Source organism: Budorcas taxicolor, chromosome 12 (assembly GCF_023091745.1).
Source record: "Budorcas taxicolor isolate Tak-1 chromosome 12, Takin1.1, whole genome shotgun sequence".
NCBI lineage: Eukaryota > Metazoa > Chordata > Mammalia > Artiodactyla > Bovidae > Budorcas > Budorcas taxicolor.
The window spans coordinates 21,511,157-21,535,974 of NC_068921.1; the positions used below are offsets into that span (position 1 = coordinate 21,511,157).

General features: G+C 46.1%; 1 protein-coding gene across 1 annotated transcript in view; it reads right to left on the reverse strand.

Annotated features, from left to right (window-relative positions):
- ATP7B (ATPase copper transporting beta) overlaps positions 1–24,486 on the reverse strand; it is a 49,345-nt gene extending 24,859 nt beyond the window's left edge. Inside the window, exons 1-4 of the mRNA XM_052649907.1 lie at positions 24,250–24,486; positions 7,091–8,261; positions 3,296–3,553; positions 1,173–1,336 (exon numbers count right to left, since the gene is read on the reverse strand). Of these exons, the coding sequence (XP_052505867.1) occupies positions 1,173–1,336; positions 3,296–3,553; positions 7,091–8,261; positions 24,250–24,486 (1,830 nt within the window). The remainder of the gene's footprint in view (positions 1–1,172; positions 1,337–3,295; positions 3,554–7,090; positions 8,262–24,249) is intronic.
- Positions 24,487–24,818: the final 332 nt, after the last annotated feature.

Consider the following 24,818-nt stretch of genomic DNA (forward strand, 5'->3'; position numbering starts at 1 on the left):
TTGTTCAAAAAAATGTTTTCATCTTCCCCACTGTCTATTTTTTTTGTTTGGCCACGCCACACAGCATGTGGGATCTTAGTTCCCCTCTCAGGGATGGAACCCACACCACCTGCATTGGACGCATGGAGTCTTAACCACTGGACCACCAGGGAAGTCCCCCCAAGTGACAGTCTTGTTCTAGATTTCCCATTCCGTAGTCTGTGCAGAGAAGAGCATCTCTGGACCTGGAGGTTTTCAGAGGGGCCCTGCTCCTGTTGCCAGCCCTGATTTCGGCTGTAACCCAGCGAGTGCTACCCTGGGCCCCTCTGCACACACCAAGGCCCGGCCAGAGCGGAGGGCTTGCTCTACAATGAACACCACTTATCAGGACCTCAAAGTGCCACTCATGTCCTCAGCATTCGTTCTTCAAACATTTACTCACCACTAATAGCAGGGACTGAACATAGCAAAGAAGAAAGACGCAGTCACTTTGGTCAACAGCATTGCTCAATGCTTATGGATTCCTTCTAAGTCTCCCTTTATTTGTACAAAAGAAGCTTTGCACAGAAGTGCTTGTGAACACACTATATGTGAAATAGGAGACCCATCTGTTGTCTTCCATGATTTGTTGACAAGTACAGCTGGCGACAGTGGGCAGACAGGAATGCATGCCCCAACTCGTCCCACCCCCTCCAGCAGCACTGGGTACAGCAACCACCTTGGCGTTCACCCCGGACCAAGTGCCTGGCCACACTTTAGTCACCAGACACCTTCCAGATCCATTCTGTGCCTCCAACCGAACCCTCTCCCCCTGGGATGGCTGCTGGCTTCCTCACTGACAAACATCCCACAGCCTGGACACCCCTCTGGCCTTTCAGCTTCCCTCCCAGCCTCACGGGACGTGTTCAGATTTGACTCCCTTGAACCACCAAGCTCAGGATAGCCGCTGTCTCTAATTCCTCTTCCTCGCCCACCACTGCCTCCTCCTCCTAAAACCCTGGATGCATCCCTATGACTCTGACACAGAGGGCATTCCTTCACAAAACAGATCCTAGTCACTGGCTTCAAAGGAGAACCCAACGATGACAGGATATAAGCAAGATGGGTGAGCGTCCTGCTCACAGCCTGGCTGCGGAGGCCGTCTTGGGCCTGCACCGCCCAGCCCCCTGCTCCAGCCCAGCTGCCGTGCTTACCATCAGCTCGAGGTCGCCATCCGAGCCCGTGTAGTCTTCCATCACTGCTGCCTCAAAGCCCAGGTCCTGGATGAGCTTTGCTATCTCCAGGGGCTGGATGGCTTCCGGGTTGTACTTCACCTCTGCCTTTCCCGCCATCAGGGCAACCAGCACGGACAGGATCCCTGCAACCAGCGGGGCACAGCTGGAACCCTCCGGGCCAGGCCTCTGGGAGATGATGAGCTCAACACAAGCTAGCAGAGGAAGGCCTCTGCCCCCAGAAGTTCATAGAAGAGTGGTACTCACACTTGGCTGGGCGTGAGGATCACCTGGGGAGGAGCACACCGTACCTGGCCCTTTGTGTTAGGCACTCAGTCGTGTCTGACTCTTAGCAACCCCATGGACTGTAGCCTGCCAGGCTCCTCTGTCCATGGGATTCTCCAGGCAAGAATACTGGAGTGGGTTGCCAGGCCCTCGTACAGGGGATCTTTCCCACCCAGGGATCAAACCTGAGTCTCATTATGTCTCCTGCATTGCAGGCAGGTTCAAGCTCTCCTGGGGGTTCTAATGGACAGCCAAGCGTGAAAGCCACCATTCTAGAGCCACGCTCCTCAAACGGCACTGGACATACACATCACCCATGGCCCTGGTTGAAAGCACAGACTGGCTCAGTGGGTCTGGGGCTCACTCTGGGGGTCACCCCACTCCCAGGCTGAGCCATGCTGCCACCCCAGCAGGGGCAGCTTTGAGTTGGGCCCTAGGAGACACTGGTGAGGATGTACACCTTAAAGCAGGGGACGGAGTCTGCAACTGGCAACTACTGTTACACCAAGGAGGTACTTTTTCCCTCCACTTTCATACACAGGAGAAAAAAATAATTTTCAAAAGTAGTTTTTCTTACTCTTTTTCCGTTTTCAATTGCTTTCAGGAATGTAAAAGAACTCCCACGGACTATCTTGCTACTGCTATTGCTCATTAATAGTTTAAGGGAGGGAGGTCCTGCCTTCCACTGAGTGAAAAAAATAAATAAAAAATAAAATACTACGTAATTTCATTTGAAAAAAAAAATGTTTAAGGGGAGAAAAGAGAGCTCATTCACGTAAATGAAAGGAATGATGTGCTTTAAAAAACAATGCCGTAAGGGATAAAATGAGGGATTCAGGTGAGGAAGAGAAACATGGGCCTGTGAACCACAGGGTAACTTCCGAGCAATCTGCCCAAGGGTGACAGGGGAGCTCCAGGAACACCTCAGTTTGAGAACCATCCTCTAGAGCTTCAGGAAGCCCTAGGCTTGGTGAGCAGGAGGTCACAAGGAGCCACAGAAAGACAGAAGGTGACCCTGGAGGCCAGCAGAGTCATGGTTCAGACATTCTCCAACACAAAATTGGAACAGGATTTTAGTTCCACTTTCAGGCTTAAGAAACCAGATGGCCAATGTTGTTTAGAGGACAAAATTTTGGCGTTTTTACAACTGTTTATGATTTACAGGGACAACAGGGCAGAATACTTGAAACTGGAACTTCTCCACAAAATACAGGCTATTGATGATGTGTTTGACAGTAAGAGGCTTTGGAAGGGAAAACCACAGACTGCTACCAAGACAAGCTAGGTGGGGAGGCCACTCATGACTGTACCTTGACCTCTAAACCAGATTCCCCATGGCTAACTCACTCAGAGATCCATTTTATCTCAAACTAAATACTCCTTAAAGGGCAGAATGCCAACTGCTCCAGATGTTTCCAGAGAAACATCTATCCTCTAATATACAATGAACATGCCACCAGATTATCAGTGTGTGCTAAGTCATGTCCGACTCTTTATGACCCCATGGACTGTGGCCCGTCAGGGTCCTCTGTCCATGGGATTCTGCAGGCAACAATACTGGAGTAGGTAGCTGTTCCCTTTCTCCAGGGGAATCTTCTCAATCCAGGGATTGAGCCCGCGTCTCCTGCATTGGCAAGTGGGTTCTTTACCACTGAGCCACCAGGGAAGGCCCACCAGATTATGAGGGCTCCTGATAAACGTGGTCAGTAGAGATGCCAAAGGGCGCACACATCACCCCACATTGCTAACTGTGACGCCCGACAGTCTACACGACCGCCTTACAGCAGCATTCCAGGCTCGGTGCAGTGTGGACCTCTTACCAGGTTCTTTCTGCAGGTTCCTCTCTATGTTGGACACACAGGACGCACAGGTCATGCCTGAGATCTGTAGGAAGCACTTCTTTGGGGCCACCGTGGTGGAGGCCGGGAGGGACTTGGGCGACTGGCGAGGGATGTGGTTAGTGCGGAGTCCCCCTGGCTCGGGAGCCTCTTCCTGCATGGGCACAGGTGTGCCAGCTGCCGCAGGCCCCATGGCACTCCCAGCACTGTGGTTGCCAACCTGGTTGCTGGAACAGTTTTCTAGGACAGAAGGTCAGAAAGCATTCAAATTAGAAATCATTCAAACTAGAAGAATGAATTAATTTTTTTCTGGAACAGAAGGGTCAAGCCTAACAATATTCAGGTCAAAGTTTATGGAGAAGATTATGGGTGGGGTGGGGAACCGGAGATTTCATCACTGAATCTCTCTCTCCACAGTCAGACGGAGACACGATTCCACATGTCCACATGTAGGAAAACACACCAATACTGCAAGGATGGAATGTTCTGGATAGACGAATGCTCTAATGGATGATGACAATAACAGCAGTGGTAAGAACTCACCAGGCACCCCACCCTGTTAAGCACACATATGGCCTCCTTTAACTGTCAATGTAGCCCTGTAGCAAATACTGCTACTGATTCTATTTTACAGATGAAGAAATGAGTTATAAGAAATTAAATACTTTGCCCCAAACCCCTCAGAAATCAGGGAATCGAGCTTACACATCTGGACTGTCTTTTAACCACAATAGCATCCGGGTTAACAGAGGCCCACTCCCTCCTCTCCGAGAACCAAAGAGCCCCAAACACCTTAATTGAGTTGCTGGCCCTTCCCTCATCATTTGTCTAAGTCCTCCATACATTCTGGGCAGGAGCCTTTTGTCAGCTGTACCCACTGTGAACTTGGCCTGACAGCCTGTGGTTTGCTTTGTCACTCTCATCTAATGCTATCTCTTTTGACAAAAGAAGGCCTTGATGTGAATGAAGTCCAACGTACAGTCAACTAAACCAGCTTCAGTGGTGATGCACTCTTTCCTCTGTTAATGGACATGTCTACCTCAACACTGAAAAGATCCACAATGTTTTCTTCTAGCTCTGGTTTCTGCACTGAGCTCTGTTATCTCACAGGAAGGTCTACATTCAGGTCACTGATATGCCTCACATTAACTTCTGTGTAGGTCTGAGGTGATGGTCAAGAGTAATTTCTTTCTGCTTGGATTTCCAGTCATCCGGCTCCAATACTGAAAAGGCCGTCCTTTCTCCGCCGAGTTCCAGGGATCAGGGAGCAGAGATTCGCCCACCACACATGTATAGACAGATGTAACCAAGCATCAACCAGATCAAGATACAGAACGATTTCATCGTTCTGAACAGTTACACTTTTGCGATGACACAAAATACTCTTGAAGAGTATGTAGAAAAGAATGCCATCATTTGACGATGAACTCTCATTACTTCAAAGTCCACAGCCGCTACAACAGAAGCTCATTTTCTGGAAAGTGCTAAAACTACTTCCACTCACTTGGAGTGCAGCTGATGGACACTTTCAGCACCTTCAGTGAAGACCCTCCAGTGCTCCGGCCTTAGAGGCCCTCCACCTTCTGGATGCAAAGACTATCACCTCACCTAGCACAGCTCTGCTCTCCTGGACTTTGTCCTTCAAAATGACTCCACCTCTGGATCTCAGGCTCTTAACATTCAACCTCCTACTCCTAATCCATCAAACCCTCCTGCCGCTATCCATCACCACTGTCTGGATTCACTTGCCTTTCTATTCAAACACTGTGGCCAACAGTTTCACTAACATTCATGCTATTCTCCAACACAGAGGTCTAACTCAACTAAATTCTAAGCTTCTGAAGACTGCTTAAAGAAAGTTTAAATAAATGAACAGAAACTCAAGCCAGCCTATGCTACTGGGTCCATTATGCCAACCCTGAGAGGGCGTACACATTGATTTGGCTTTCTGGAAATCTACTTAACAGTATTATCAAAAACGGTACCTCTAACAGTTTGGTACTTAGTAGTGGCACAATAAATATTTGTGATGGAATGAAATAAGGCTGATATCCTATGACCCAGCAACTATGCTTTCAGATATTTATCACAAGGAAATGAGTCTGTGCAAGGAGAACAAATCATGTGGTTGGACGACTGTCCTCAAGGAACCCCTGGTCAATTCAGAGTGAAGGAAAAAAATACAAATAATGCCTTTTTAGCATTTACATAGTTATAAAAGACAGTTATCAGCACACTTACAGTTTATCCTAAATTAAGTCTGACAGGTAAAATACAGGACGCCCAGATAAAACTGGATTTCAGATAAACAAGTTTTTTTTTTTTTAGTATGTCTCAAATACTGCATGGGACATACTAATCCTAAAACATTCTTCATTGTTTATCTGAAATTCAAATGCAAACTAGGTGTCCCGGATTTTTATTTGCTAAATCTGGCACCCTAAGTACCTCTTGGGGTAAACATAATTCTCATAATTCTGGCCAATCAAAACCCCTGTTTTCTCCCCAGGTTTACTTTTTGTCGAATTCAATTATTCTGGATTATGTAGTTCAAGGAAAATTTCTTTTTACTGCCACAAACTTGATTCCACTGTTGAAAGACTTTAAGCCTCATGCAAACAGCAGATGGCCACTCCACACTGCACTCTTACCTTCTGAGGACAGGATTTACCGTCCTGCTGTTTTCCTTACTGATTTTTGTTTAAAAACAAAACTCCTTCCTGAAACTTGGTACAAAGACAAAGCACAGGGTGGGGCCTAGTTCCTCCTCATGACTCACCCACTCCCATGGGTGTGTGTACAGGGATCTGAGCCCCTCTGAGCCCCCTGCCTAGGAAGGGCTCCTCTGGGGGGAGGTGAGTGGGAGTGGGCCATGAGGGGCGGGGGAGGGAGGGCAGTGGCTGGGTTTCTGCCATCTCCCATGGCTCACTCCCACCCTCCCCCTGCAGAGGAGCCTTCCTACCACCACCGAGCCCCCCACCTCACCAGCCCACCCCTGCGGCCCGGCATGGTTTCCCCTTCTTGCTACCACACGAGCTCTCCGGAGGGGCTACGCCTCACTGCCCAGCGGCCTGCAGCTCACACAGGCCTGGCGAAGGGCAGAAACACGACAGGCGCCAGGACATCGTGCACAGCTCCATGCAACGGAGGTGGAGGGAAAAGCAGCAAGTGAGTGGCTGGTGGGTCAATGGGAGGGGGTTTGGGGACAGCCACCATCCAGGAAACCGTCTACTGAGGTGGGGTCAAGCCTGTGGGCACCTCACTTTGTGAAGGCAGTCTTGTCCCCCTTTTCTCACAGATGTGGCTGGTGGCGGGGGAAAGGAACCATCGTCCCGCCTTTCCTTCATTCCCACTTTCAACAGAATGGGCTCCAGGGGCTGAGACCAAGGTCCTGTTGTCTCTATTATTCTGTTTTGTTCAGCAGAGAAATCTCCGAGCAAACGAAGATGGCTCCTTTAGAGAGAGGAGGGCCAGGTGTTCCCACAGTATGTTTTTTACAAACAACACAGGATCAGCGTTCTCTTCAGAAAAGAAGCCAAAAGTCCAAGGAACTCAGCATTGAGTCCCAGTGACCTGAGAGGCAACACAGAAACACCCGGGAATTCTAGCTCCTCGATCCTGACAACTGGCCCACCAGCTTACGTTGCAGAATTGTCAGCTCGGAGGACCCGGGAGGCAGGGAGTGTGGCTCACCTGTCCAACCGTGCGGGGACCACGACGTAAGAGCAGAGAGAAAGGAGACGCCCCCAGGGAGCCCTGATGCACATCACCACGTACCAGCCAGGATGGAGGCCTCGAATCCCATGTCCTCCACCGCGGCTCGCAGTTCTTCTGGGTGAGTTCGAGATGGATCGTAGAGAACCACTGCAGTTCCTTCGGCCAAAAAGACTGAGATCTGGTGCACGCCCGCCCTCCGGGAGATCAGGCCTTCGATGGACTGGACGCAGGACTTGCAGGTCATGCCAGCGATGGCTAGCATCATGGTACAGGGCGCACTGGGCGCCGGCGGGGTCCTGGAGTCTGGCCCACTCCCTTCCGCCCCATTGGGAAAAGAGACTTTAAAGTTCCCAGGAGGCAGGGCCTCGATGGCCCTCCACAGGGCCCCTGGGGAGACGAGAGAAGGGTCGTACTGGACTCGGGCAGTCCTGCTCTCCAGGGACACGTGAATACTCTGAACCCCGGGGAGGCGGCCGATATTGTCTTCAATGTTCAGGACACAAGATTTACAGTGCATTCCATCCACTCTCAGGTGCAGGGGGACCCCCTGGCCTCCCGGGGTCTCAGAGTTATTGCCATTCTGATTAACGGGAGCTGGAGGGGCCGCTGAGAGGGTGCTCTGGAGCCGCCTGACGTCTATGGGTCCCAGGCTTACCGGGGCCACCTTGTTCTTGATGACGGCTTCAAACCCCATATCAGTTATGTGGTCCCTGAGGTCTTGGGGTTGGATAAGGTAAGGCTGGTAAGTGATGACTGCCTCCTGGTTGCTGAGCGAGACGCGGACCCTCACGACACCCTGCAGTTTCCCGATCTTGCCTTCTATGGAGCTGACACAGGACTGGCAGGTCATGCCCTCCACCCGAAGCTTGACCACGGCCTCCGAGGTGGGCGAGACCCTGGAGGCCCAGGAGGTGGCCTTTCCCTCGGCCACACTGGCCTGGAAGCCCATGTCTTCAATCTGATGGCAAATCTGCATCAGGCTTACCACTGAGGGCACGTACCTCACCTCAGCGCTGCCCTGCTCCAGGGAAACCTTAATGCTCACAATGCCTTTCAAACTGGAGACCCTGCCCTCGATGGACTTGACACACGACTGGCAGGTCATGCCCACGATGCTGATGGTGCCAGCGGCCGTCTGGGAGGGGCACACGCCATCCAGGTCATCCTCGTAGCCATTGTTGTCAAAGGCAAAGCTCTGCTTCATCGCTGGCTGGAAAAGCTTAGACAGGATCTAAAGAAAGAGAAGGAACATTTTTTATCCTTCAAGTGAAACGTTCTCTAAAATCTCCCAGCTTGTCTGGGCCCTGAGAAAATGGAAAACAATACTGCTGGTATCCAAACATCTCAAGAGGACAAGACCATCAAAAGATACTACTCATCAAATGAATGGGCTTCCCTGGTGGCTCAGTGACAGAGTCCACCCGCAATGCAGGAGATGGAGGTTCAATCCTTGGGTTGGAAAGATGCCTTGGAGAAGGAAAATGGCAACCCACTCCAGTATTCTTGCCTGGAGAATCCCATGGACAGGGGAGCCTGGTGGGCTATAGTCCATGGGGCCGCTGAAGAGTCAGACACAACTAAGCTTCTAAACAACGACAACAACAAATATCAAATGAAAGGATTCGGAGGGGTTCCTTCCAGCTTTCTGTGATTCTGAATGCAGAACTCAAAAGCCCACCTTGGTGAAATGTTTTTCTACCGTGGATGGAGTAAACGTTTCCGCAGGAAAGGAGACCATGATGGGACTGACAGACACAGGACGGGCATGGCGAGTCTGAACACAGGCAGAGAGCACAGAAGAAGGGCACAAGTCCCTCGAGACCTTCCTGACACCAGTCAACACCTGAAACTGCCCCACTGGGCTTGGTCCTTTTGGCTCAAATTTCAGAGGTCCTGCCGGAGTGCAAATACACAGGATAGCCAACACCCTAATTCTGCCTCTCTTTCTAGGCGTGTCTGTCTCATTCTCTTAGCAGGGGTTAGATTTAATGACCACTAGGCACATGTTCTGAGCACACACCTCCCAGCCCGTGGGGCCAGACCACGGTGCCTGTGACCAAGGGTCAGGAAGGATGCTTCTTGAGCTCAGCAGTGCCCAGGGGACCAAGGGGAGCAGGAGGGGGACAGCTGGAAGAACAGGAAGTCAGGCTGAACAGGGCACTTCTCAGAGATGCCTCCAGAGTGCCCCACATGGACCACTGCAGTTTTTACTCAAAATGACACATGCTCCACCAAACTAAAGGGATTCACTTTTTTATCTGATCATGGCTCAAGTGTAATTTCCTGAACTCTTCTCATGATGTTGTGGCTTCAGTCATTCTATTTAGCAAAATTTCCTCTTCCTAAGATCCCAGCCTCACCACTCTCTTAATTAGATATAGTTTTTCAGTTCAGTTCAGTCACTCAGTCGTGTCTCTTTGTGACCCCATGAACCGCAGCACGCCAGGCCTCCCTGTCCACCACCAACTCCTGGAGTCTACCCAAAGCCATGTCCATTGAGTTGGTGATGCCATCCAACCATCTCATCCTCTGTCATCCCCTTCTCCTCCTGCCCCCAATCTCTCCCACCATCAGGGTCTTTTCAAATGAGTCAGCTCTTCGCATCAGGTGGCCAAAGTACCGGAGTTTCAGCTTCAAGATCAGTCCTTCCAATGAACATCTAGGACTGATCTCCTTTAGGATGGACTGGTTGGATTTCCTTGCAGTCCAAGGAGCTCTCAAGAGTCTTCTTCTTCTTCTTCTTCAGAGTTCAGAAGTATCTTTTCTTTGGTGCTCAGCTTTTTTTATAGTCCAAATCTCACATCCATACATGACTACTAGAAAAACCATAGCCTTGACTAGACGGACCTTTGTCAGCAAAATGTCTCTGTTTTTTAATATGCTGTCTAGGTTGGTCATAACTTTCCTTCCAAGGAGTAAGTGAAAGTGAAAGTGAAGTCACTCAGTCGTGTCCGACTCTTTGTGACCCCATGGACTGTAGCCCACCAGGCTCCTCTGTCCATGGGATTTTCCAGGCAATAGTACTGGAGTGGATTGCCATTTCCTTCTCCAGGGGATCTTCCTGACCCAGGGATCGAAGCCGGGTCTCCCGCATTGTAGACAGGTGCTTTACCATCTGAGCCACCAGGGAAGTCCAAGGAGTAAGCGTCTTTTAATTTCATGGCTGCAGTCACCATCTGCAGTGATTTTGGAGCCCCCCAAAATAAAGTCTGACACTGTTTCCACTGTCTCCCCATTTATTTCCCATTAAGTGATGGGACCAGATGCCATGATCTTTGTTTTCTGAATGTTGAGCTTTAAGCTAACTTTTTCACTCTCCTCTTTCACTTTCATCAAGAGGCTTTTTAGTTCATCTTCACTTTCTGCCATAAGGATGGTGTCATCTGCATATCCGAAGTTATTGATATTTATCCTGGAAATCTTGATTCCAGCTTGTGCTTCTTCCAGCCTAGCGTTTCTCATGATGTAATCTGCATATAAGTTAAATAAGCAGGGTGACAATATACAGCCTTGACATACTCCTTTTCCTATTTGGAACCAGTCTGTTGTTCCATGTCCAGTTCTAACTGTTGCTTCCTGACCTGCATACAGATTTCTCAAGAGGCAGGTCAGGTGGTCTGGTATGCCCATATCTTTCAGAATTTTCCACAGTTTGTTGTGATCCACACAGCCAAAGGCTTTGGCATAGTCAATAAAGCAGAAATAGATGTTTTTCTGGAACTCTCTTGCTTTTTCGATGATCCAGTGGATGTTGGCAATTTGATCTCTGGTTCCTCTGCCTTTTCTAAAACCAGCTTGAACATCTGGAAGTTCACGGTTCACATATTGCTGAAGACTGGCTTGGAGAATTTTGAGCACTACTTTACTAGCATGTGAGATGAGTGCAATTGTGTGGTAGTTGGAGCCTTCCTTGGCATTGCCTTTCTTTGGGATTGGAATGAAAACTAACCTTTTCCAGTCTTGTGGCCACTGCTGAGTTATCCAAAATTGCTGGCATATTGAGTGCAGCACTTTCACAGCATCGTCTCTTAGGATTTGAAATAGCTCAACTGGAATTCCATCACCTCCACTAGCTTTGTTTGTAGTGATGTCTGGCCCTAGGTGAGTGATCACATGATCGTGATTATCTGGGTCATGAAGATCTTTTTTGTAGTTTTTCTGTGTATTGCCACCTCTTCTTAATGTCTTCTGCTTCTGTTAGGTCCATACCATTTCTGTCCTTTATCGAGCCCATCTTTGCATGAAATGTTCCCTTGGTATCTCTAATTTTCTTGAAGAGATCTCTAGTCTTTCCCATTCCATTGTTTTCCTCTATTTCTTTGCATTGATCATTGAGGAAGGCTTTCTGAATCTTTTCTTGCTATTCTTTGGAACTCTGGATTCAAATGGGTATATCTTTCCTTTTCTCCTTTGCTTTTCACTTCTCTTCTTTTCACTGCTATTTGTAAGGCCTCCTCAGACAGCCTTCTTTTTTTTTTTTTTTCATTTCTTTATCAGTACTATTACCTGCTTCAGACGTTTGGGCATAGGATTTTATATATGGTACCTGATTATAAGAAAAAAAGTATATGTCACTAGGCACCTATACAACCCTGCTCATCTTCAATTGAATCTCCACTTTGTGGACTGATCTTCTCTGTCCCTGTGTATAAAATGCAGATCTTTTTGACTTCAGCTTTTGAGCAGCTTAACAAGATGAAAATTTAAATAACTTTTGAAACAGATTATGAATGTTTTTTTGTATATCCACAGAGGAAATCATAAGCTAATTTGGGATTAATAATTACAAGGAATTTTTAGAAAAATATTTTTAAATAGAGGAAAGGGAATAATTAAGTAATTTATGAGTATGCACTAAGTTGCTTCAGTGTTGGACCCTCTGCGATGCCATGGACTATAGCCTGACAGGCTCTTTTGTCCGTAGGATTCTCCAGGCAAGAATACTGGAGTGGGTTGCCATGCTCTCTTCCAGGGGATCTTCCCAACCCAGGGATCGAACCTGCATCTCTTATGTCTCCTGGGTTGGCGGCGGTGTGTGTGTGGGGGGTTCTTCACTGTTAGAATCTAGTGTTTCGGTTATTTGTTACCACGTGACAAACCAAACCTGGTGGCTTACGAAGACCGTGACCGCTCACGGTTTTTCAGTTCAGACAGGTTTGGCAAGAAACGCTCATCTCTGCTCCATAGAGTGTCATCTTGGGTGACCTGGATGGGGCTGGGAACTATCTTCTAAGAAGATAGTGCATTCACGACATAGCTGGCAGGTTGATGCTGGCTGCTGTTGGTAGGGGCCTTGGTTCTCTTTCCTGTAGTCTCTCTCCATGGCTAGGCTGGGCACCTCACAATTGGGGTTTTCTGGGTTCTGCGAGGGAGTGTGACAATAGTAAGCATTCCTAGACAACAAGCGCTTACCAAGCCTCTGTCTGCATCACACTTGTTAATCCACCACTGGCCAAAGCCCCTCGCAAGGCCAAGCTCAGTCAATACAGGAGAGAATTACATAAGGGTTTACATACAAGGAGGCGGAGTTCACTGCGAAGGCCACTCAAATAAGTCCATCACAGCATGCCAGTGCAACTGAGAGGGAAAAAGAATAGTACACACACAGATATTTATGTATGGATGGAGTTATCGCTACCAGAATGTGTTGGCACTGAGTTTGTGGACTGGGCAGCTGAAGGGGTCAGGTAGTTGGGGTCAGGCATAGGAAGAAAGAGTTACTTTACACTGTGCAACTTACTGTACAATGTATAAGCATTACTGGATTCTAAAAAAATTGATTTAAAAATTAAAATAATGTGAGCATAAAGGAGATCCAGAGCAGTGGCTTGATTGTAACTGGTATGAATCAAATCCTCACTTAACTGAATCAAAACCTCATTTAACTAAAAAAAAATCCAGCAAAAACTACAAAGATATTCACTTTAAAACAGTATTTTAGTAAACCAGAAATCACCTCCTTATAATAAGACATAACTCTCAACCAGTCCATTGGAAAAACAAATCCTTAATGATTTACTACCAATTTCTTTGTCTTGGTCCTAGGTCGACATACAACTCACCAAACCCAAGCCACAAAGCTGGCTCTTAATCCCTAGATTATTGATCCTGTTAATATGTTCCTCCTCAAGGAATTTGCAGAAGTGTTGGAAGCCATTTGTTTGTAGCAAATGATTCTCAGAGGTCTCCCTTTTAAACACGCAGTTTTCTAAGGACAAGCAGTTATGAAAGACAAGGTTTTGCAAATAACACAACTTTGCGAAACACCAGTGTACCTGTTGGTTTAGCGGCAACCTTACAACAGCTGTCAGGTGTCTGGATCATTTCTAAGTGAACACACAGACTGTATGTACTTTTAATTCTGTTCTTCGATGAAGACAATCTCTAGGGTAGGGGAAAACTCATCTACTGAGTTCAAACAAACACGTCTAGGTTGAAGGGTTCATCAGAAGTAACAGACATTGGTAAGTGGACACAGGGAAGAGGTTGCGTCCAGGAAAAACCAGGTGGAACTGCCAATGTTGTTTGCATCCCACTAAATCACAGACTCCTTGAGAATAAACACTGGGGACTTCTTCTGCAGGTCCAACACCAGGTTACCAGCTTTTGAATTTTCAATAAACTATCAGTACAGTAGACATCAGGATGAGAAGGGCCTGGAAATACCTGGGAAGAGGGTAATTCTACAGAGAGGAATCCAAAAGTGAATTTCCATTCTGTGCTACCTCTCTAGGCGTCTAGGTCTCATGGAATTTGCTGAGAGTACCAGAACTTTCCAAAGAAGGGCAGGGAAAGAAATATAAACAGTTTATTCACTAAGATGGAGCCAGGAAAGGATAAGATCTTTGGATAGGCCATTCTAATATGAAGAAGTTGGAAATGAGGGTGGCATGTTTTAAGCAAAGTGTTCAAAGCAAGACTGAAACTGCAGAGCCCAGAAATGACACACCCTGTTAAAAACGGCTGTGATCACAAATCAAAGGGCAAATACTTTTACATGCACAAGGAAAGGACCACTAACCACTTCTGAGATCTCTTAATTACACCTGGATCTCCAGCATCCTTAGGTAGGATACCACTTGCCAATATATCTTGAGACTACTTTCACTCTGAAAGCTGTAGAACACCCTTAACAACTTATGAGGCAAAAATATTATTACATGCCTGCAACTTATCCAGTATATAACCTCCACCCATACAACTCTATACACCTGAACTTTCAGGGAACTGAAAATACAGAAAGGTCCTGATTTTTTCCATATGTACACAGACCCAATAGGTAGCAAATAGTTAATGATTCTCAGTGTTACTTTATGAGGACGGCATTTTATATCCCTAATTATCTCAAGATAATTCTGTAAGGAGATACTCTTATCACCATTTTACTGCTGAAACAGACTCAGGGGTTTATCCAATGTCACAAATAACAGAGCTGGGATTTAAATCCAGCTCAAAGTCCAACAGGTTTTCTATTTTTCAAGGAAATCTTAAGGTTACTTTTTTTCTTCTTTGCCATGTTAATTACAGGAAAAGGTTACAATGCTGAAGTGCAAACTGAAGAAAACAAAAGCAGCCACATCCTACTGCATGGGAGGAGAATTTACCACCCTAAAACACATCTCTTCGGCATATTGTTTCAAGCTAGTTATTTTTGAGGTAATAGCCCACACTGAAAGGGCTCTGAAAACCAAGTAAGAGTTGCCTTTCTGGAAGAAAGACTTATATTTGTAAGGGAAATCTCCCTCTGTCCCCAGAAGAGGAGGCTGATCAAATCTCTAGAAACTCGACTGACTGATGGAGACACCCTGTCTCCCTGGTGGCTCAGAGGTTAAAGCGTCTGCCTGCAATGCAACTCGATTGATCGATGGAGAAGGAAGTGGTATAAATGTGTACCATGATCACTCTGTTTCCTTGCTTTTCCTGGTAACTTGCCCGGACGCTCCCACCCTCAGCATCTCTGCCTTTGGTATTTGAAGTGAGGGTTTCGTTCATTTCGGTGAGTTACTTTTTCCTGGTGTCTCCCATGTATTCATGTTATTTAACTTTTGTTTGACTGTCTCCCGTCAGTCTGTCTCAGGTCAATTTCACTTTTGGACGAGCCAGAAGAAAAAGAAGGCTAGAGGAAACTTTCTCCCTCCCTGACACTACCTGTCAGGTAACAATAGACTCCTTTGAGGTGAATGAACACAGTATATGGAGGTGAGGGTGTGGCTGAGATCACTGGGGGGCCTGGGCCTAAGCCTAAGCAGATAGATACTAAGGCCTGCAACCCTTAGTATCTGCTTTATTCTTATCTGAGAATTCCTTAGGCATCACAGATTCACAAGGGAAGGAGGGTCAGAAGGGACTGACTCAAGAAAAGATCCCACCCAAACCACTCCAGCTCCGGGGGGTGGTAATACACAGAGAAGCCTGGCAGGCTGCAGTCCATGGGGTCACAAAGAGTTGGAAACGACTGAGCGACTGAACAACACCCCAGGCAAATAGGTGTCAGTCTCTAAAACCCCCACTGAGAAAGAATCAATGTCCCCAGTGAAACCAGTATGTAAAAAAAAAAAGTGGGCGGTGGGGTGGAGCGGGGGAATTCCCTGGTGGTCCATTGGTTAAGAATCCAGGCTTCCAACATGGGGGTGCATGGGTTCGATCCCTGGTTGGGGAAACTGATTTCGCATATAACATGGTACCACCAAAAAAAACCAAACAAACTGTATGTACATAAATTTAGACAAATACATAGTTAGGTATTAACACATAAAATTGAAGTTACCTATGGGTGAGTTATGACATTCTTTTTACTGTCTGTACATATTTTGCAATTTTTAAAACTTAATTTTTAAAAAAAAGGTCCTACTTTTATACTAGAAAACAAATGTGGTTTTTCAGTTTCTTTAAGGCAAAGAAAATGTCTTGCTAAACCATACTAATAGAAGCAATGATAACATTATCACTGAGATAGAGATGACAGCAATGATGAACAGATGACATGTTTCAACGTGGCTTTATCCTCTAAGCTTGCTTCCCTGGTGGCTCAGACGGTAAAGACTCTGCTTACAGAGCAGGAGACCTGGGTTCTATCCCTGGGTTGGGAAGATCCCCTGGAGAAGGGAATGGCAACCCACTCCAGTTTTCTTGCCTGGAGAATCCATGGACAGAGGAGGGTTACAGTCAGGTGGGGTGGCAAAGAGTCAGGCACAACTAATCCTTTATCCTTATGCTTTAAGGAACATGTTCACTCCATATGTTTAAATATCAGCCCTTCCCATCTGTTGTGAATTTTTTGAAGGGATATCTGACAGCCTCGAGTAGGAGAGTCAGCCTTATCTGAGCAAATCCAAGCCTCAGTTTTCTCAGCTGTGAAAGGAGGTAACAATAATATGCACTCCAGTTCGGCAAGGAGGTCTGAAAGCTAAGGACTGAAAGCTGCTGCTTCTGCTAAGTCACTTCAGTCGTGTCCAATTCTGTGTGACCCCATAGATGGCAGCCCACCAGGCTCCCCCATCCCTGGGATTCTCCAGGCAAGAACACTGGAGTGGGGTGCCATGAAAGCTAAAGGAATGTAAAAGGCTAACATCATCAGTTCAGTTCAGTTCAGTCGCTCAGTCGTGTCTGACTCTTTGCGACCCCATGAATCACAGCACGCCAGGCCTCCCTGTTCATCATCATCTCCCGGAGTTCACTCAGACTCACGTCCATCGAGTCCGTGATGCCATCCAGCCATCTCATCTTAGGCCGTCCCCTTCTCCTCCTGCCCCCAATCCCTCCCAGCATCAGTCTTTTCCAATGAGTCAACTCTTCTCATGAGGTGGCCAAAGTACTGGAGTTTCAGCTTTAGCATCATTCCTTCCAAAGAAATCCCAGGGTTGATCTCCTTCAGAATGGACTGGTTGGTTCTCCTTGCAGTCCAAGGGACTCTCAAGAGTCTTCTCCAACACCACAGTTCAAAAGCATCAGTTCTTCGGTGCTCAGCCTCCTTCACAGTCCAACTCTCACATCCATACATGACCACAGGAAAAACCATAGCCTTGACTAGACGGACCTTTGTTGGCAAAGTAATGTCTCTGCTTTTCAATATGCTATCTAGGTTGGTCATAACTTTTCTTCCAAGGAGTAAGCGTCTTTTAATTTCATGGCTGCAATCACGATCTGCAGTGATTTTGGAGCCCCAAAAAATAAAGTCTGACACTGTTTCCATTGTTTCCCCATCTATTTCCCATGAAGTGATGGGTCTGGATGCCATGATCTTCGTTTTCTGAATGTTGCGCTTTAAGCCAACTTTTTTGCTCTCCTCTTTCACTTTCATCAAGAGGCTTTTTAGCTCCTCTTCACTTTCTGGCCTTTGAAAATGACTATGAAGACAAACAAGGCCTCACTGGAACTTCAAAAGTAGTCCAGGGAAGTAGGCAGGGAACTCATTATTTTCAACCATTTTACTGATAAGAACTAATTATTAAAACTCATGTACACATTCCCCCATCCCCACTCCAATCCCTTCAAACTGTCCTTTAACGCTATTTCACAAAGGTTCAGAAAGAGCTCCCAGTGAGAATTATTTACATTTTATCTACTGATAAAACAAACTCGAACTCAGGCATTTTACTTCAAACACAGCAGAGGACAGTATGCCTGGGCTGTGTGGGTTCCGGCCTGACCTCTGGCCTCAGGGCCATAGCCAGCCCTGGTGCTGACGGTGCACTTTCCGGGAAAATCCACACCAATGACCGTTTACTGCCAGTTTCTTTCCCTTGACCACAATGAGGAAAAAACTCGAACCCTTCCTGAGAAACTGGGTGCACTATATCTCACTGTGGTTTTGATTTGCATTTCTCGGAGGACTGGTGATGTTTATCACCTTTATGTGCATCTGTTGGCGATTTGTATGCCTTTGCAACAGTGTCTGTTAGAACGGTTATCATCAAAAAGGCAAGCGATAACAAATGCTAGTGAAGATGTGGAGAAAAAGGGAGCCCTTGTACACTGTCGGCAGGAATGCAAACTGTTAACAGTTACGATGGAAAACAATATGGAGGTTCCTTAAAAAATTGAAATAGGACTACTATCAGTTCAGTTCAGTTCAGTCGCTCAGTCGTGTCTGACTCTTTGCGACCCCATGAATCGCAGCACACCAGGCCTCCCTGTCCATCACCAACTCCCGGAGTTCACTCAAACTCATGTCCATCGAGTTGGTGATGCCATCCAGCCATCTCATCCTCTGTCGTCCCCTTCCCCTCCTGCCCCCAATCCCTCCCAACATCAAAGTCTTTTCCAATGAGTCAACTCTTCTCATGAGGTGGCCAAAGTACTGGAGTTTCAGCTTTAGCATCATTCCTTCCAAAGAAATCCCAGGGCTGATCTCCTTTAGAATGGACTGGTTGGATCTCCTTGCAGTTCAAGGGACTCTCAAGAGTCTTCTCCAACACCACAGTTCAAAAGCATCAATTCTTTGGCACTCAGCCTTCTTCACAGTCCAACTCTCACATCCATACATGACCACTGGAAAAACCATAGCCTTGACTAGATGGACCTTTGTTAACAAAGTAATGTCTCTGCTTTTTAATATGCTATCTATGTTGGTCATAACTTTTCTTCCAAGAAGTAAGCGTCTTTTAATTTCATGGCTGCAGTCACCATCTGCAGTGATTTTGGAGCCCCCCAAAATAAAGTCTGACACTGTTTCCGCTGTCTCCCCATCTATTTCCCGTGAAGTGATGGGACCGGATGCCATGATCTTTTCATTTTCTGAGTGTTGAGCTTTAAGCCAACTTTTTCGCTCTCCTCTTTCACTTTCATCAAGAGGCTTTTTAGTTCCTCTTCACTTTCTGCCATAACAGTGGTGTCATCTGCATATCTGAAGTTATTGATATTTATCCTGGCAATCTTGATTCCAGCTTGTGCTTCTTCCAACCCAGGGTTTCTCATGATGTACTCTGCATAAAAGTTAAATAAGCAGGGTGACAATATACAGCCTTGACGTACTCCTTTTCCTATTTGGAACCAGTCTGTTGTTCCATGTCCAGTTCTAACTGTTGCTTCCTGACCTGCATATAGGTTTCTCAAGAGGCAGGTTAGGTGGTCTGGTATGCCCATATCTTTCAGAATTTTCCACAGTTTATTGTGATCCACACAATCAAAGGCTTTGGCATAGTCAATAAAGCAGAAATAGATGTTTTTCTGGAACTATCTTGCTTTTTCCATGATCCAGCAGATGTTGGCAATTTGATCTGTGGTTCCTCTGCCTTTTCTAAAATCAGCTTGAACATCTGGAAGTTCATGGTTCATGTATTGCTGAAGCCTGGCTTGGAGAATTTTGAGCATTACTTTACTAGCGTGTGAGATGAGTGCAATTGTGTGGTAGTTGGAGCATTCTTTGGCATTGCCTTTCTTTGGGATTGGAATGAAAACTGACCTTCTCCAGTCCTGTGGCCACTGCTGAGTTTTGCAAATTTGCTGGCATATTGAGGGCAGCACTTTCACAGCATCATCTTTCAGGATTTGAAATAGCTCAACTGGAATTCTGTCACCTCCACTAGCTTTGTTCATCCAGCAATTCCTCTCCTGGGTATTTACTTAAAGGAGATGAAAACACTATGCTGCTGCTGCTGCTGCTGCTGCTAAGTCACTTCAGTCGTGTCTGACTCTGTGCGACCCCACAGACGGAAGCCCACCAGGCTCCCCTGTTCCTGGGATTCTCCAGGCAAGGACACTGGAGTGGGTTGCCATTTCCTTCTCCAATGCATGAAATGCACCCTCATGTTCACAGCAGCATTATTTACAATGACAGACATGGAAACAACCTCAGTGCTCATCAGCAGCTGAATGGATATAGTAAGTGTGGGATACATACAGGATGGAAAACTAGTTAGCCAACAAAAACGAAATCCCACCATTTGTGACAACGCGAATGGATCTTGAAAGCGTTATTCTAAATCAGAGAGAGACAAATACTGTATGATCTCACTCACATGCAGAATCTAAAACAAAAAGAAAAAAAAACTCAGAAAAAGAGGTCAGATTTGTGGTTACACGAGGCAGGGAGCTGGGGGGAGGAGGAATTGGACGAAGGCGGTCAAAAGATGCAAACTACTAGTTACAAGGTAAGTCCCAGGGATGCAATGTACAGCACCATGGCTGTAGTTAACAGGGCTTCCCAGGTGGCCCAGACAGAAAAGAAAGGCTACCACTACTGTATAGTACGTACAAAAGTTACTATGAGGGTAAATCTTGAGTTCTTATCACAAGAAAAAAAATTTTTTCCCTTAAAAAAAAAAAAAGAGATGATGGATGTCACTAAACTTATTGTGGGTGCTCATGTCACAATACAAGTCAAATCATTATGCTATACACCTTAAACTTATACACAGCACTAATACACCAATTATGTCTCAATAAAACCGAGAGAAAAAAGAATGAGGGGGGAATATAATAATAAAAAGCAAAAGCAAATAAGCTGTCACTTTTCACCCAACAGGCTGGAAAAAGAATTTAAACTTTGACGATACAGTAAGAAAGAGAATTGGGAAAAAGAATTCTCAACTACTAGTGGTAGAAAAATAAACATATACAACCTTTTTGGGAGGAATTAAGCACTATTTGTCAAAATATTAAGTGCCCCTGTCCCAGTACTTCTGGGAATTTCATCATATAGACCCATAGGGCCATGAAAATGTCCATTTCTATACTCCATACTGAAATATGGCAACCATCTAAATATTCTTCTGTACAGAACAGTTTACATAAGGTGTCCATCCAAAAGAATTTTATGCAGTTTTTTTTAAAAGGTGAATTTACATGTATTGCCATGGAAATCTATCCATGATAGATTAAAGGGGAGAAGTAAACCTGTATAAGAGCACATACTATATCCTATTTTTCTAGAGGAAGAAAACCACACTGTTATACTTTGTTACTGATGTTTACATCCTGTAGATACTAATTTTAGGAAAAAATTAAGGAAATAAAATGACACGTTCCCTAGAAAAGTGCGTACCACTGTAGTACTGCTATCGGCGATTCCATGACAATTTGTTAGTGACTTCTTTAAGTGACTAGATCACCCACTTCATCCATTTTTTCCCCTTTATTTAGCTGGGATACACCTGTGCCAGCTGGGTCGTCTTGGTTTCATGCAAGCAAGAAAAACAAAACAAAAAAACCAGCCTGACTACCTCTCACCCAGCACAGAATCCTGTATGTTGGGACCTCCCTGGTGGTCCTGTGGTTAAGGCTTCACCTTCCAGTGAGGGGCGTGCACCTTCAGTCCCTAATCGGGGAGCTAAAATCTCACATGACTTGTGACCAAAAAACCCAAAATATAAAACTGAAGCAATATTGTAACAGATTCAACAGACTTTAAAAAAATCTACAGGTTAAAAAAAAAATCCTTAAAAACAAAAAGAATCCCGTAGGTTGCTTTCTAAAATGGTCAGGCCCACAACCCAACACCCTCATCACAGTCGTCAACGAGTTCAGTGTTCGCAACACCACTCCTTTCTCCGGCCACAGAAATCCACTTCCGGTTCGTGTATTCGTTGAGTCAAGAGTTCGCTCACCGTCAACTAATACACTGTCAGATATGGAAGAGAAAGACGAGCAACGCAGCGGCCAAGCTTGGCCACAGGCAAGGAGTAAGGAGGCTGGGCGGGCAGATCTGAGTGCCAAGGGGAATTCCCACCACCCTCCAGCTGGAATGAGGGCCAGGAGCCTGTACTTTCCACAGCTCCTCAGTGGGGTTCTCAGAGGCAGGAGCCTGTTCCTTTCCAGGCCACTGTCCCGGGCCTGAGAGGAAGCAAAGAAAGACCCGGGGAGGCCTGCGGACACAGGGCTAGCACAGCCAGGCCAGGGCGCCGAGACCGCCTTCTCCTTGGTGCGCATGCTCCTGGAGGGGTGGCTGTGCCTGTGGCGGGGTACTCGAGAACCTCCGCTCACACAGTCCGCTCACACCAGCGAGAGGAGGAGGCGCTGACAAAGTGGAGGCAGGGGTGGCCCCTCCAGGCTCGGTTCTGACCAGTTATGCCTTTGCAAAACAGAAGAAACCGAGGGCTTGCTCAACAACGTGTTTTCATTTTACATTGTACAGAACGTACTCTATCTACACTTTACAAGAAACGTAAAAAGTACACAAATCCACTAACTACAAACACAGTTTTGAAATGCTTTCTTCAGAGCAGCTACCTGCATCTTCTGTGAACCATGCACTGCCCAAAAGGTAACTTTTTGTTCACTCTATGTTAGCACTCTTCAATACTCAGAAGAAGATAGGGTTTTCAAACACTATCTCACCCAGCATGTTAATACTTCCCTGTCCCAACAAAAAAGCAAGGGGCCTGTCCTCAGACAGAGCTGGGATTCAACCCTTCTGGCGGATTATCTAACCTCTTGATCTCAGCTTTTCTGTCTGCTAAAAGAAGACGATGATGACATGGAGGTGACAAGTCCCTTCCAGTACACCACGTACTGGAAGTTATCTCAAGTAGATCCAGAGTTTGATTTATAACAGACTTTGAGTCAATACACTGTTAACAGCGAACCAGTACTCAACTGTAATTGACGTTTACTTTGGTTTTTAATCATCATAAACCTACTACAAATTTCCCCCATTTGGGGATAGTTAATTCAAATTATATTATGGATAAATATGTCCCATGGATAGAGGAACCTGGCGGGCTAGAGTCCAAGGGGTCACAAAAGAGTCTTAGTGACTAAACAACAAATATACATGTTTATATATATATATATCTTTCTATATTTCCACAAAATATTAAGTATAAAAAATACAAGGTATGTAATACTTTTGTACACATACACAAACTCACATATGTTCATATGTGTAGTGGCAAAATGGCTGAAGCATACAACTGCTTTAAGTCTTTATAGTTTTCTATATTCCGCTGCTTCATGTTAAATTTGCTGTGCATAATAAACAGGTATTAACTTTTATAATCAGAGCTTCAGGAAAACAAAAAAAAAAGCTGCAACTGTGCTCAGAAACATTAACTGGCCAACACAGTTCCACCAGACATTCAAAGTGCACCAAACACATCTCCAGAGTTAGGAATCCCACTGAGGATCATTTTGGTAGGGACAATACCATTGTGAGTGTATATAGTCCTCGACAAGGTGCTTTCACAACCCAGGAAGCAAGACTTCTCATCCCAGGAATCTGGAGCTGGAGCAGTCCAAGCTCACCTGCCAGATCCCACAGCCCAGTAAGGGTGCAGACTCTAACCTGACTCTCGCAGCCACAGACTCCACCCTGGCCTCTAGCCTGGCCCTCCTGAAGGGCTCCCGAGTCAGGTTCTGGTTGTTTCCCCAGTCACATGAGGTTAGAAGTGGCCATCAAAAGTCATTAGACTATTTCCCATTCAAATATCTCAGACATAAGTTGAATTTTGTCAAGTAGTAGTCTGAACACTTTAAAGAAAAGCTCTAAAGCATTTTACAAAAAAAAAAAATATGTCTTCCTGTCTTACAACATTCAACTAGAAATATGAAAGTTCACTGTGTACTGCATAAATGGACGTTCATAAATCTTCAATGTACACAAACCTCTTTCATTTCAAAAATCTCAACTTACAATATCTCCTTTAGTTTTACAGACTTTTTAAACAACACCAGAAGAAACAAAGATAACTCCTAAAGGAGCAAAAGACATATGAAATCTTCCCTTTATGTCTACGTAGTAGCATTTTTTTCCCCATCTACTCGTGGCAATGAAAAGAACCCCACACAGACCACCTGTGCCACCTGGAAATACCACTGAAGCACCATTTTTACAAAACATTAGTCACACTGCCCTGCTTTTGAATGTGACCTGACGTTTGGGTTAACAAACCTTCCATTTGTTTAAGAGCAGGTTCACTTGGCAGCAACATTTTCAAAATGCTTATTTAGTTGAAATGCGAAGATTAACACAAGAAGGTACACGTGTTAAAAATAAATAAAAAGAGGGAGAAGATCCATTTCTGTCTGATTTGCATTTTGAGAAACTTGTTCACCACAGAGGCTTAAAAAAAAATCCTGAAAGTAAGAAGCAACAAAACCCAAGCTTTATCCACCGTGGACTTAATCTCTGGAAAGTTCCCTTGGGCTCCTGGCTCACTCCATACCCCAGAGCCACTCTACTGGCCCCTCTGATGTAAGACAAGCAGGAAATCTCCATCTATAACCTGGAACTTTTATAAGAAGCCCTCCTGGCTTGTCAGCCCTTCTGCAACACCACTCACCTGCTTGGAACTGATCTCTTCCGATCCATTCAAAACCTTCTGTGAAAATTCTCCTTCCTCTGATGGGGGAGGGCATTCCTCCTCTGAAATCACCGGCCTGCTGGAGCCCCCGATCCCAGGGCTCCTCTTGAAGGACCACCGTTTGTGGACAGTCAGCAGGGTCACCTGTGGGTCACCCAGAGTCGCCAGGGAGGATGGCTCGGGGTTCCCGGGGGTCTGGTCCCCAGCTCTCTCCATCGCTGCGTTCACGCCTTTACCTCGCAGTTCACCTTCTCCGGGCTATTTGATCATGTCACAAGAAAATGCTCCAAAAGCGTCCTCTTAACCAGCAGAGGGGAGGTACCTGCTGTGTCAAGTTGGGCAGGTTTCCCTCTGCCCCTGGGCCAGCCCAGGAGCAGCTGCCAGCCAAGCATCCACGAACTCGGGCAGGCTGCACACCGCTGTATGTATATTTGCTCTTGTTGATCTACCGCACTCAAACCAACTGGCATCCTCTTACTCATCACATTGCATTCAGCACTGGGGATCTTTGCACACAGCCCCACGCGCGCCCAGGGCTGCGTGTATGG